The 12,634-nt window shown below is 39.1% G+C and overlaps 1 protein-coding gene and 1 long non-coding RNA gene across 2 annotated transcripts in view; both read left to right on the top strand.

Moving 5' to 3' along the window:
• On the top strand, positions 5,578-6,386 carry LOC110265446. The gene is made up of 2 exons (XM_021108401.1): positions 5,578-5,809; positions 5,888-6,386. The coding sequence occupies exons 1-2, from the start codon at positions 5,657-5,659 to the stop codon at positions 6,131-6,133; spliced, it is 399 nt and encodes a 132-aa protein (XP_020964060.1). The 5' UTR covers positions 5,578-5,656; the 3' UTR covers positions 6,134-6,386.
• The window catches only part of LOC110265445, a 14,711-nt gene continuing 12,661 nt past the window's right edge, over positions 10,585-12,634 (top strand). The window contains exon 1 of the long non-coding RNA XR_002351591.1: positions 10,585-10,597. This is a non-coding gene — a long non-coding RNA (uncharacterized LOC110265445). The remainder of the gene's footprint in view (positions 10,598-12,634) is intronic.

The raw sequence follows: 12,634 nt of genomic DNA, 5'->3' as shown, positions 1-12,634 counted from the left end.
CCTAATCTAATTCCGAAAGATAGAGGTTACCATCACTATTTTCAGAGCTAACATCATCATCATCATCAAATTCATCTTTATCATCATTTAACCCCTTCCACTACTTCTTCTACAACTTGCATGGAATTTCCGATTAAAGCTCAATCACTTCATCATCCGCTATAGGAAAACTAGATTGATTGGAGCATCAGTTTCAAGCACTGTCCTAGAAAGCTAAGAGTGGGTTGCCAACTTGGAATAATTCTTGAGTTTCTTGTCCATCATATTCAATTTGACTTCTTGGTGCCATTTACCTCGATTATGTTGTAATCTTTATGTTTTTGTGTTTCATGGACACATATCAAACCATTCGTATCTGAACCAAAAAAAACTTTGTAGGTAACATGATAAAAATATTCTAATTGGAGTATGTGGTGCAATACCACCATACCGATCACCTTGACCACTATTTGCATTGCCTCACTCCCACACTCCAGCGTTTTTTTTTTCTATTGTCCACCAATAAGGATGAAATGTATATCTATTTACATCGTAAATTATATAGCTCATAACTTTATTTATTGGAACCTAACTAAATGGAACTAGATCGAAGTTTATTGTGTCATATAGGTTATCCCATACGTAGTTCTTGAACCAACTTGAAAATTAATTAAGGACCACATCAAGATTTGTCTCATAGAATAACCTATTAAACAAAACAATTGTCGTATTATATAATACATGGTAGAAACAACATAATATTTAAGTCAAATAACCTAACAAGTAAAATGAGATTACTTACTTGACAAAGTCTAAAACTTCATCACAATTAAGAAAGACGTGCAAGTAGACAACTAGTGTTTCCTTCTCATCCGAGGAACAATCAGTGCTTGCCCTCATTGCAATACCGTCTTAAACAAAGATTGATAAATTGGGTTGTACCGAAGATGACTCTTCTATGTCATCATTCCTATTGACTCGATTTCTTCGTGATTGTACATGAGGTTCAAAATAGAATGAGCAAAATGCAAAAGTCTCTTTTGCTAAGAATGCATCATATATAGAACCCTTAATTTGAGCTATGTTCTTCACATTTCTCTTAAATGAACCAATTAATCTCTCAAACGGATACATTCAACTAAATTAGACCTGCTCGCAAACTCTTGCTTCATATGGAAGGTAAACTGGTAAGTGTTCTATCACATTAGGAAAAATATTATCTTTGACTTGCACAGATGATAGAAATATTTTTCTCCATAACTAAGAGACCATCCATTATAATTTTAGTGGAACACAACTTTCTAAAGAACTCACTTAACTTAGTAAAGAATTTTCAAATGTTGGTGGGTAGTTCTCTAAAAGTAATGGCAACAATGACTCTACAAAGATGTGGCAATCATGTCTCTTCATCTCCATAATATTTCGTTGAACGAAATTTGTATATTTATCCAAATTAAAAGCATAACCATCAGAAAATCTCAACCCATGAACCCACCTACACATATTCTATCTCTATGCAGGAGTTAAAGCAAACACAACACAAACTGTAGTTTAGACCAGCGACTATTGTCTAGATACTTTCAAATTCAAGACTGGATGCTTGAAAACTTTCACCAAGTTTAACCTTAGTGTCTCGTTATCCTTTGATGGTTATCAGTGGCTAAGAGAAGGGGGGTTGAATCTTGGCTACCTTTTCTGTTGAGTTTAACTTTCGCTTTTAATCAAGAGAACTTAGGAGATATTTTTGTTTTTGTCTCCTATTGAGTTAGGAGATACTTTCCTTTTTGTCTCCTGAATTGCAAAAACAATAAAAGAGCAGAGAAGAGAGAGTGACACCCAGAAGTATCCTGGTTCAGCTACTCAGTGTAATGTAGCCTACATCCAGTCTCCATCACAATTATGATGGAATTTCACTATCTTTTTCACAAGGTACATACACCCATCTTTCTCTAGGATCTACCCAATCCTATCTAGGACAAATCCAAATTCTAATCCAATCTAAATTTGACTAGACCTCAATCTAGCTTTCAACAGCCAAGTGCTAACCCAACTTGTAAGGGAATTTCCACAAGATTATGATACAAAACAAAAAGATGTACAAAGAAAACTGAGACATCTTAAGGCTTTTTCTCCAAGTTTAACTCACTGTCTTTTACCTCTTATTGGCTTTTTCTTACAAACTTCACCATGTTTGTCTTTTTCAATCAGACTCAGACAGACAAAACTGAGAAAAAAAACTACTAAATGAGAACCATGAAGGAGAAGAACTCAACAAGCTTAGGAAGCTATAAGAAACAAACTCTGTGCTTTAGTTCTTACTTTCTTGCCTTGGGGCAAGCTTTGTTGAGGTCGGTGTAATTGACGTACATCTTTCATTTTTCATTCTACTTTTTTACAAGGATCACATTAGCCATCTACAAAGGAAACTTTACCTCTCTTATAAACCCAACTTCTAATAAGGCTTGCACTTGTTCTTCGATGATCTGTGTCCTTTTAGGACCGAGCTTCTGCCACTTTTGCTGAATAGGTCGAGAGCCTGGATAAATGGCAAGCTTGTGAGACATGAGGTCAAGGTCTATACCAGGCATATTGGAGGCTTTCAAGCGAAGAGGTCGGAGTTCCTTTATAAGAGATCAACAAGTTCTGCCTTTAGACCTTCCTCTAGGTTGGCCCCTATACTCGTTGTCTTTTTTGCCTGATCTCCGATTTGTACCTTTTCTATCTTTCCTTCAATCTTTCCTTCAAGTTGGGGACGTAGCTCTTCCCGAACTCGGATACCAGCGAGCTCAATAGTATTAACTTCTTTACCACTTATACTGCCTCTTAAGTTGAGGCTTTCGTTGTAATATTTTCTGGCTACCTTCTGATCTTCTTTTACGGTAGCGATTCCTTCTGCAGTTGGGAACTTCATACATATGTGAGGTATTAGAGACAACTGCCGCTAATCGATTTAAAGTGGTCTAACCTATTAAGGCATTCTAAGTAGATATGACGTCGACTATAATGTAGTCAATGCTTAACATTCTTGATCTTGTGCCTAGGGGTGGCAAAGCGGGCTGGCCTGCCCCGCTAACTAAGATGGGCTCAAAATGCTAGCTCGTCCCGCTTTATGGTGGATTGGCGGATCGGCGGGCTAGCCCGCTTGAGTCTTTTTGAAAAATAAAATTCATTAAAGTTAACTAAAAATAATAATTAAAAAATCAAATACAAATAAAAAATAGTCAAATTATAATATANNGCCCCGCCAAAACCCGCCAATTTGGCGGTGCGGGTTTGGCGGATTTTTTTAATTTGGAGGGCTCCAAATTCTAGCCCGACCCGCCTTTTTAGTGGGTTTAGCGGGTCGGCCCTGACGGGTTGAACCCGTTTTGCCACCCCTACTTGTGCCTTTACCAAAGGTGGTGTATAACGAGATGAATCCAAGGGATCAGATCTGTGTGTCCCCAAACTAAAAAAGTTGTCCGAATATGCCTTTAAATTCTTTTCTTCTAGTCCGAGCTTATCAAAAGTGGGCTCAAAAGTATGTCAGTCGAACTCCCTTGGTTCTCCAAAGTTCTATGTAGATTGGCATTAGTGAGAATCATTGTAATTACTACAGAATCGTCATGGCCCGGTGTCATTCCTTGTGCATCTTCTTTGGTAAATGAGATTGTTGGTAAGTCGGGAGTTTTATTATCTTCCACGACTTGACATACTTCTTTGAGATGTCTTTTACGCGAGGATTTGGTGATTACCCCTCCTGCAAACCCTCCATTTATTATGTTCTCAAGAGTTGTGGGGGTCGGTCTCGTCGTCCTCTGTCATCGTCATCTCTCTTCGTTTTCCTGGGGTCGTCTAACCTCTCGGCCAGGTATCTTTCTAGCGACCTTCCCTGGCCAACTTTTCTACGACGTTCTTTAAGTCATAATAGTCATTAGTAGAATATCCATATAGCTTGTGATATTCACAATATTCTGACCGGCTTCCAGCCTTTTTGTGATTGATGGGGCAAGGAGGTAGAAGCTTTTCAGTGTGACAGATCTTCCTGTAAACATCAACAAGAGATGCTCGGAGCAGGGTGTAGTTGTGGTATCTTTGAGGTTCTTTCGAGTTGTACTCCTCCCTTTTCTTAGCCTCATTTTTCTTATCCCAAACTTGGTAAGAAGGGTTTAGCCTTGGAGCTGGTTCTCTAAGTCAAGAATTCTCCTCCATGTTGATATATTTCTCTACCCACTCGTACAAGAAAGTCAGGTGTCGCTTAGATATTGATTGGGAGAACGGCTCTTCTCTAAGGCTGTTAACCAAACCCATTATTATTGCTTCAGAAGATAAATTTTGTATTTCTAAACAAGATTTGTTGAATCTCTCCATATAATCTCGGAGGGTTTCTCCGACTTCTTGTTTGACCCCAGCAGGCTTGGAGCATGCTTGACCTTGTCATTCTGAATTGAAAATTGGGTAAGGAACTTCCTTTCCAAGTCATCAAAGCAGGTTATCGACATGGGTGGTAAATTGTCAATCCACTTCATTGCGGCTTTGGTCAGTGTTGTTGGAAAGGCTTTGCAACGCGTCGCATCGGATGCATCAGCTAAATACATCCGAATTTTAAAATTGCTAAGGTGGTGTCTCGGGTGGTCGTTCCATCATAGAGATCCATGTCGAGGGTTTTAAAGTTTCTGGGAACCCTGGCTCGCATGTTCTCTTCAATGAACGGATCCTCCCCTCCCAGAGGACTTTCCTCCCGATCTGTCTGATGGCTCCAATTTTGAAGTTCGACCTCTAACTTTGAGAGCTTTTCCTCCAGCTCTCTCCATCAGTGTACTTTCTTTTGTAATTCTCTTTCTAATTCTTGGTGTCATTTAGCTTCCTGCTCGAGCTGTTCCAATCGACCGCGATGTCCCTACACTAGTCCTAATATCTCCATCGGATGGGGAGGTTCCTCTACCTCGGGTGAATGTACTTCTGAGTGGATTCGTCATGGATGGGAATTTTCTGGTGTTCCTTCCCCATGGGGGGCGCTTGTTCTCTCCCGTGGTGAGGGTAGCGCAAATGCTTGGTCATCGTTGTGAGGTTCTGGCTCGAACACAGAGGCAGTGCGTTTGTCCGCCATGGTGGGGTGTAGACTTCCAGGTCCCCGGCAACGGTGCTAATGTTCCGAGGGTTACCTGAAACTGAGTTGCTTATTGGGCCCAGACGTGAGGAGGCTTTCTATATGGCAACGTCCGACTTCCTTTAGCGCTGAGGTGCCGCTGTCCGAGTCCCTCGTGAGGAGGTGGGGGTGATACTTGCAAGAGACTTTGATGCCTAAGTTAACAAGGGTTTAAGCAAGTTTTTAGTAGATTGGGACCGAAATATACCTAAGAGTGACAGTGTATTTATAGTAGAATAGATAAGGGTTAAGTATGATTTTTGTCCCTAACGTAGAGGCCAAAAATTTATTTCGTCCCTCGCCTTTTTTTCGCAACAAAAAGGTCCCTTAGGTTCCGGTTTGTTTTAAAATTGTCCCTCGGACGATTTTACCCCTGTGGTCGTTAGGTTTATTTACAACCGTTTTAACGGATATGGGAAACGTTAATTAATATAAATAAATAATAATAGAAGGATTAAATCAAGAAATTGAATGAATGTGAAGTGCAGGGGAGGGAGGAATAACGACGGGAGCTGCTGCTGAAGGTCGACGGCTAGGGTTCAGGAGACAATGGCGTCCATGGCTTCCCAGAGCTCAAGAGCCTCACGTTTTCGTTCAGATGCAAAGGAGTTGCTCTGTGGCCATGGTGAGATGCCGATTTTGCGAACATCATCGATGAAGGATAACCCTGGACGAAGATTTTGGGGTTGTGTATACTATGAGGTAAAGTGTTCTTCCTATTTTGCTAATGTGGGTCTGAGAATTTGGGATTTCTTCATATGATTCTGTGGCTCCTATTAGGTTCAGGATGGGTGTGATTTCTTCAGATGGGCAGATCCGGAACCTGGAGGTGTTCAGCAAGAGGTTGAATTTGCAAGAAATAGGAGGAAGATAACGAAATTAAAGGCAAGATTGAAGGAGTTGGAGACCAAGCTTTGGGTTGTGGCTGCTCTATGTTTTGCTGGGTGGGTGGGCTTTTTGTTCTTATTCCTGCAGAATCGTTACAACTTGAAGCACCCGAATGGAATGCATTTAGGTTATAGATGATTTGGTAGGGAATGTTATGAGGTTTCCTGTGTTGTGTGGGTAGAGTTTGAGGGTATTCTGTGATGTTACAGTGGTATAGGTTTGTAGCATCTTTGAAACTGTTTGAATTAATGAAGAAAAGTGTTGTTTAATGTTGCCCAAATTGTCACCTTCTTTAATGGTGGAGTTGTGTTATTTTGTAATGTAAAAGTAGTTTATGAGAAAAGTAGAAAAGCATTCAATAGAAGATCTGAAATTTCAGTAATTAGTAATGGAATATTTCATTTGATGACTAGTTAAAACATACACAAATATTTTGTGTTTGCCTCCACATGCCTAGTACCAAAAAACAGAGAAGCAACACTTCAAGTGTCCTCAGGCACTTAATACCAAAATACAGTACTCAAACCAATGTAACTAAGGTAATGTTCTTAATGTAAATAGCCAATACCAAATTTAAAAACACTGCTTGCAAAACATTAACACAAGAGTCACAAAAGATTTCACACTCAAATGCTAAAGATTTCCCCACTGAGATGGGAGTAACTTGGCCATCAACCTCAGCTTCTGCAGGGGTAGATGAGGTGCACTGCATTGAATCACAGAAAAGGGCCTCTTCCTCACAGATGGCTGGCTAGGAGGCTGTTTGTTGCTGGTGGAGGTTGCAGAAGATGCAGCCTTGTTCTTGGTCTGGGCCAGGATGTTAGGCTGAGTGGATGCTTTCTTGGGCTTGGTGGAAGCTTTCTTGGGCTGAGGTGCTTCTGTGGTGGGCCGGGCTTCATGTTTCTTGGGCCTTGTGGGAGTTTTCCTGGTATGGGATGTTGACAGATTGGTTGGTGATGGTGCAGTATTCCTCTTTCTCCCTCCCCAAGCTGTCTGACCAGGTGCCAGCTTAGGTGCATTCTTCTTAGCTCTTTTGGTTGAACTTTGGGCCTACAATAGTTATGAAAATCATATAGAAAGTTACACACATATCATATAGCAGTAAAATTATATAGTTGGCAATCATAATGGTAGTTGAACCCTAGAATAGCATATCACAGACCCTCTTACCCTCTTCTTAGGCTGGCTGCAGCCGCTCTTCTTGTGTCCAACTCCACCACAGTTGGAGCATCTCTGGACTTCTCCCCTCCGTGACAGATGAGTCTGGCTTCTATTGTCTTCATCTGCAGCCCCTCTTTTCCTCTTCTTCATCGGTCTGTGGCTTGGCCTCCTGTATGGAGGTGGGATGACATCATCATATTGAGTCCTCTTCCATAGCTCTGGGCCGTTTACAGGGTGTATCACCTCCTGGTAGCACTTGATGTAGGCCTCCTTCTTGTAGCAGTCAGCCACATATGATTCCAAATTAAGGCCCTTGAAGGTGATGCAGCTGATGGCATGAGGACAAGGAATCCCACTCATTTGCCAAGTCCTGCAAGAACATTCACCAGCAGCCAGATCCACAACATACTTATCTAGACCACACATAACCTCGTAGTTGCTAGCAGATGACTAGTAAGGCCTCCAGTCCCTAGCTAAGCTTGCCCGTTTCTCTAATTTCTTGGTAATCATTGGCATAATATTTCCTGGATAATTAAGAACCCTTTCCCTATTTGCAGCCCATCTAGTCATCATATAAACCCTAATATCCTCTAACATGCTCACAATTGGTTTCTCTCTTGCTTCTACTAACACAGCATTGAAACTCTCACTCATGTTATTAACAAGACTGTCACATTTAGATAGGAAGGTAAACCTGGATCTTGACCAGAACCTTGGTGGAATGCCATTGAGATGTCTAAATGCTCCCTCATTCAGAACTCGCAAATTTTTCATCTCCTTCTCCCAGCTCTGCCAATGACTTGCTTTAGCACACCTCCACATCTTGTTCTTTAGCTCTAAACTAGAAAACTTTTTCCTGAAGTTGCTGTAGAGATGCCTGACACAGAACCTGTTATCCACCCCTGGAATGACCTCTTCAAATGCCGGCAATAAGCCCTGTTTACAGAAGGTAAGATTTCAAACTATTAGTTCATATATAAATGTATACAAGGACAAGTTGCATTGCTGATATATGGTGAGTTACCTTTTGCTGATCAGACATAAATGTGCACTTTGCAAGGTTGTGTGGGCCTAAGTCATCAGACAGGTGACGCAGAAACCAGACCCAAGAGTCTTTAGTTTCCGCCTCCACAACCGCATACGCAATTGGAAGAATCTGGTCATTTGGGTCTCTTTCGACTGCAGTCAACAGTTGTCCACCTTGGGGGGTTTTCAAGAAGCAACCGTCCAGCCCAATGAACCTTCTGCAATGTTGAAAACTTTTCTTGCAAGCATCAAAGCATACATACATTCTTTGGAAAACATCAGTTCTGCGTTCTGTCTCTCTTGAGCAAAATCTGGTGATCTAATAACCTTCAGAATCACTGTGGAACCTGGGTTTGTTCTTAGGAGTTCATGGCAGTAGTCGTTTATTCACTTGTACTGCTCCCTAAAGACGCCCTGTATCTGACTCAAAGCCTCCTGTTTTGTCTTAGCTGCCATTGCCCTGGTAACGGTTAGGTTCCATTTTTTGTGAGCCTTTGCAACCAGCTCCTTCACCTTGATCTTTGGGTTGGATTCAACTTTCTTCTTAAACTGGCTACCCAACCATTTGCTGTGCATAATCCCAACTCGGTGTGTCTGCATGCAGGTATGTTGGAGATTCATGCTTCTTAGTTGCCACGTGGACTCCTCAACGACCCTGTGTGCATATAACCAAAATGGGCAGCCTTTCTGACAAACAGCTCGGACCCTCACCAAGTCGCACTTCTTGAACTTAATGTTCCTAGCTGTGTTGACTGCATAGGCCGCCACTGTGTCCTTGAAATCCTGCCGAGATTCATACAATGTCCCCACCTTCCATTGGTACTTTTCCATCTCCTTTTGTGTCTTATGCATTGGAAACCTCTGCCCCCCTCCTCAGCATGATCCTCCCCATCATCAGCATCTATCCCTATTACATGGTCCTGCTCCAATTCATCACTGTCAACTGCATCCTCATCATCCAAATCACTTGTAACAACCTTTTTGTCCTTCTCCACATTACCCTCATTTGGCACAGCATTATCTTCACCGAATCCACTTTCATAGTCGTACACCTTATCACTGTCAGTGAAGTGGATGTCTTCCACACTGTTTTCCTCTTCATCAGATGGCAAGTATGTTGGGTCATCACTGTCTTCGCCACTGCTAACATCATCACTAACCGCCTCATGTCCCTCTTGGCCTAATTCCACTCCACCATCCTTATTTTGGCATTCTTGTTGACCAGCAACCCTAGCTCCATCACTGTTATCTACATTGCCTTCGAATACCACTAAATCCATACCACCACCTAAGGGTTTCTCATTCTGGCCACCTACCGTTTCTCCCCCCACGTCCAGAAAACCCACCTCCGGAAATCCCTCGGCATCCTCAACCTTATGCACCACAAACAAATCAACAAACCCTCTCCTCCCTGCTATGGTACACATTTCAATTGCCTCGGTGTCACCTCCCAACAGCTTCAAGTGACGCTCATAATCATCCTCAGTTGGGTCTTTGTACCATAACGTGGAAATGTTGGATTTCAGGTATCCAAGCTGTCTCAGTTCCTCGTATGCCTCAAACACACTCCACCGATCGCCGTCAATGTCCTCCACAACTGTTGATTGACCCTTCAAGTACTTGAGCACACCATTTTCATATCCAAATAACCCACCATGGTGCACCCGCATGTTGAAGAGCGCCATCTCCTTCCCGAAAAACCCTATTAATCATCACAGGGAGTTAGTCAACCAACTATGAACAACAACAACTACAATCAGTTCAAACCCTACCCTTCCACACACCTTCGCACAATCCACATTACGAAACGATAAATTACATTCACATAATGCTTACCTTGCCAAGGGATTTTTGTTGGAACGAAGCCAAGTTAACAACCTAGGAAGTTTTCCGGCAACCTCTCTCAAGCTACCAACGCCGGACGTCGTAGGAAGGCCTTCCAAGGGTTTCGCACAATCGTTTCACACAAACGTTTCACTCAGGAGCACTGTTCTCAGACAAAGCGTTGCTTGGGAAAGGAAAATTGATCTCGCGGGAAGTAATACCAACCATCAAGGGCATTTTCGTATTAAAAATTTATTTTTGGGGGCAAAGGACGATTTTAAAACAAACCAGAACCTAAGGGACCTTTTTGTTGCGAAAAAAAGGCGAGGGACGAAATAAATTTTTGGCCTCTACGTTAGGGACCAAAATCATACTTAAACCCAATAGATAACCACCTTTTAGAATAGTTTCACCTTTGATGGTGGATAACTGTTTCCTTTTTTTAGATAAGTTATTGAGATCTTCCTTCTAGATAAATAGGAGATATCTTAGGAAGTAGTTGCTTATTCAGATAAGCAGGGTTGGATTACCTTCGTCGCACCTGACCTCAGAAGATGCCAGCTTTACTGAGTGAACTCTTATTCTTTTTGGGTCTGACTTTGTTTTGGGTTAGAGTATGAACAACTATTATATTTAATTAGATAATAATTTTTTATTACTAATAATTACTTAGATACTAAATTGACTCACTCAATGGTTTTTTAAAATATAAATTTTTTTCTCTCTCACACACACACAGATAGATAGATCTATATATATTGGGGACATTCAAACATCAAAATGTAATATTTAACTCTTGAAGATATAAAGAGCTAAATTGATTAAAAAATTAGTTCAAGCTATTCAACAATTGTATTTTATTTCTATAATGTTAACTCGGAATACATGATATATATGACATGATAAAGAAAGAAAAGAAAAAGAAACGAGGCATGAAGTAGTCGTCAGTCGTCACAAATAAATAAATATATTTTGAGTTATTGATATTTTACTTTAAAGGAAGGAGAGGGGAGATCGATAATTATATTTAGATTAACTTGCATGCACTATATAACAATTTATACAAATATTTAATTAACAAGAAAAATGAATCATTTTTTAATACTCATTATGTGAATGCATGGTCATTTGAAAAATTGTATGTATTTGATAATTATAATTCACAAAAATTTTACATTTTTAATATGTTAAAATTAAAGTATTATATCAGGTTTAGTTAGTCGAACATTCACAATAAAAGTATATATATTTTAACAGTTTAATTGGAAATAAAAACTACTATATATTATGTTGTTTTGGTACGAAAAGTGACAAACTACTTGTAATTTATTTATATATTCTTTTTTGAAAATTGAAATAAACAGGATATGCTCCATGTCCCTAAACAATAAAACAATACTTCAAAATTTCAAATGGCTTATCATCACACGTAAACATGCACGATTTTATCATATTATTAATAATTAAATAAATAAATAATTTTCTCTCCCTCTCCATGAGCAGCAGTTAGTTGTAATAATAATAGTAATTGAAAAATAATAATAAATCAAAACACAAAAAGAAAATTAGGCAAATAATGCATGCTGAGTCATGATGCATGCACACCAAATTGGCGCTTATATAATTTTATCAAGTTGATATTCTTAAAACCATGTATGTATACTTTATTTGTCTTTCTGGTTTTATCATGCCTTTAATCCATTTTATTAAAATTTTTAAATCAAATCAAGTACAAAATATGAGTTTATTTTATTTCATCAAGATCACAAAGTTTTAAGGCCTTTTCATTTGTCTATTTGGATTGAAGTGAAAGGGAATAAAGTTAAAAACTTTTGCAACAATTTAATCGACCAATGTTAAAGGTTTGAAGCATAAACAGTCAAATAATATTAATAATAAATAAAATTTAGCAGCTACTAATTTTTGTTGGTTATCCACAGTATTTTCTACAAGTAGGATTTAAACTTCTGACACTTGGTTAAGTGGACGAGTGAGCTGACCACTCGACCGATCCAAGTTGAATATTTAGCAGCCACTAAATAAAGTGTCCAAAACACTGTCTGCGCCTCCAGAAAAAGTCACACGTCCCTATTTGCTTTGAAGTGAAAGGTAATAAGGTTAAAAGTTTTTGCAACCAAAGTTAAATATTTGAAGCATAAACAGTCAAATAATAATAATTAACTTAAAAAAATAACAATTAAAACATAGCACACACTAAATAAAGTGTCGAAAACACTGTCAGTGCCTCCAGAAAAGGCACAACCCCATGTTTAATTGTTTAATAATAATAATAATGATTATTGGATGTTTGTATTACAAAAATTTGTGGTGGAGATGGAATAATATTGGTGCAATTTATGATATTTCGATTTCATTAATGTTCCTTTCCGTTTGAAAATCAATTTTGTTACCATATACGTTTTGAAAGCATCGAAGATATTATTTTATCTTTATGTGAGATGCTCCCAATGTATATATTATTTATTGTATTTTTATCAAAATTTGATTGTGATTTATATCATAAAACTCTACAAAATAGGACGTCAATTTTTGAATGATTTGTTCTTTTTAATTTTTATACAATGATAATATACATTTTTTAATAAAATAAATAATTAATTATTAATT

This window comes from Arachis ipaensis, chromosome B08, assembly GCF_000816755.2.
Source record: "Arachis ipaensis cultivar K30076 chromosome B08, Araip1.1, whole genome shotgun sequence".
NCBI lineage: Eukaryota > Viridiplantae > Streptophyta > Magnoliopsida > Fabales > Fabaceae > Arachis > Arachis ipaensis.
Note: the sequence above shows the minus strand (reverse complement) of the source record. Positions and strands in the feature narration are given on the sequence as shown.

Excerpts from the sequence above, each read along its gene's own strand:
- LOC110265446 (XM_021108401.1), top strand. The coding sequence starts at position 5,657 with ATGGCGTCCATGGCTTCCCAGAGCTCAAGAGCCTCACGTTTTCGTTCA. Across the intron at positions 5,810-5,887 it reads GGGGTTGTGTATACTATGAG|GTTCAGGATGGGTGTGATTT; the intron begins GTAAAGTGTTCT and ends GGCTCCTATTAG.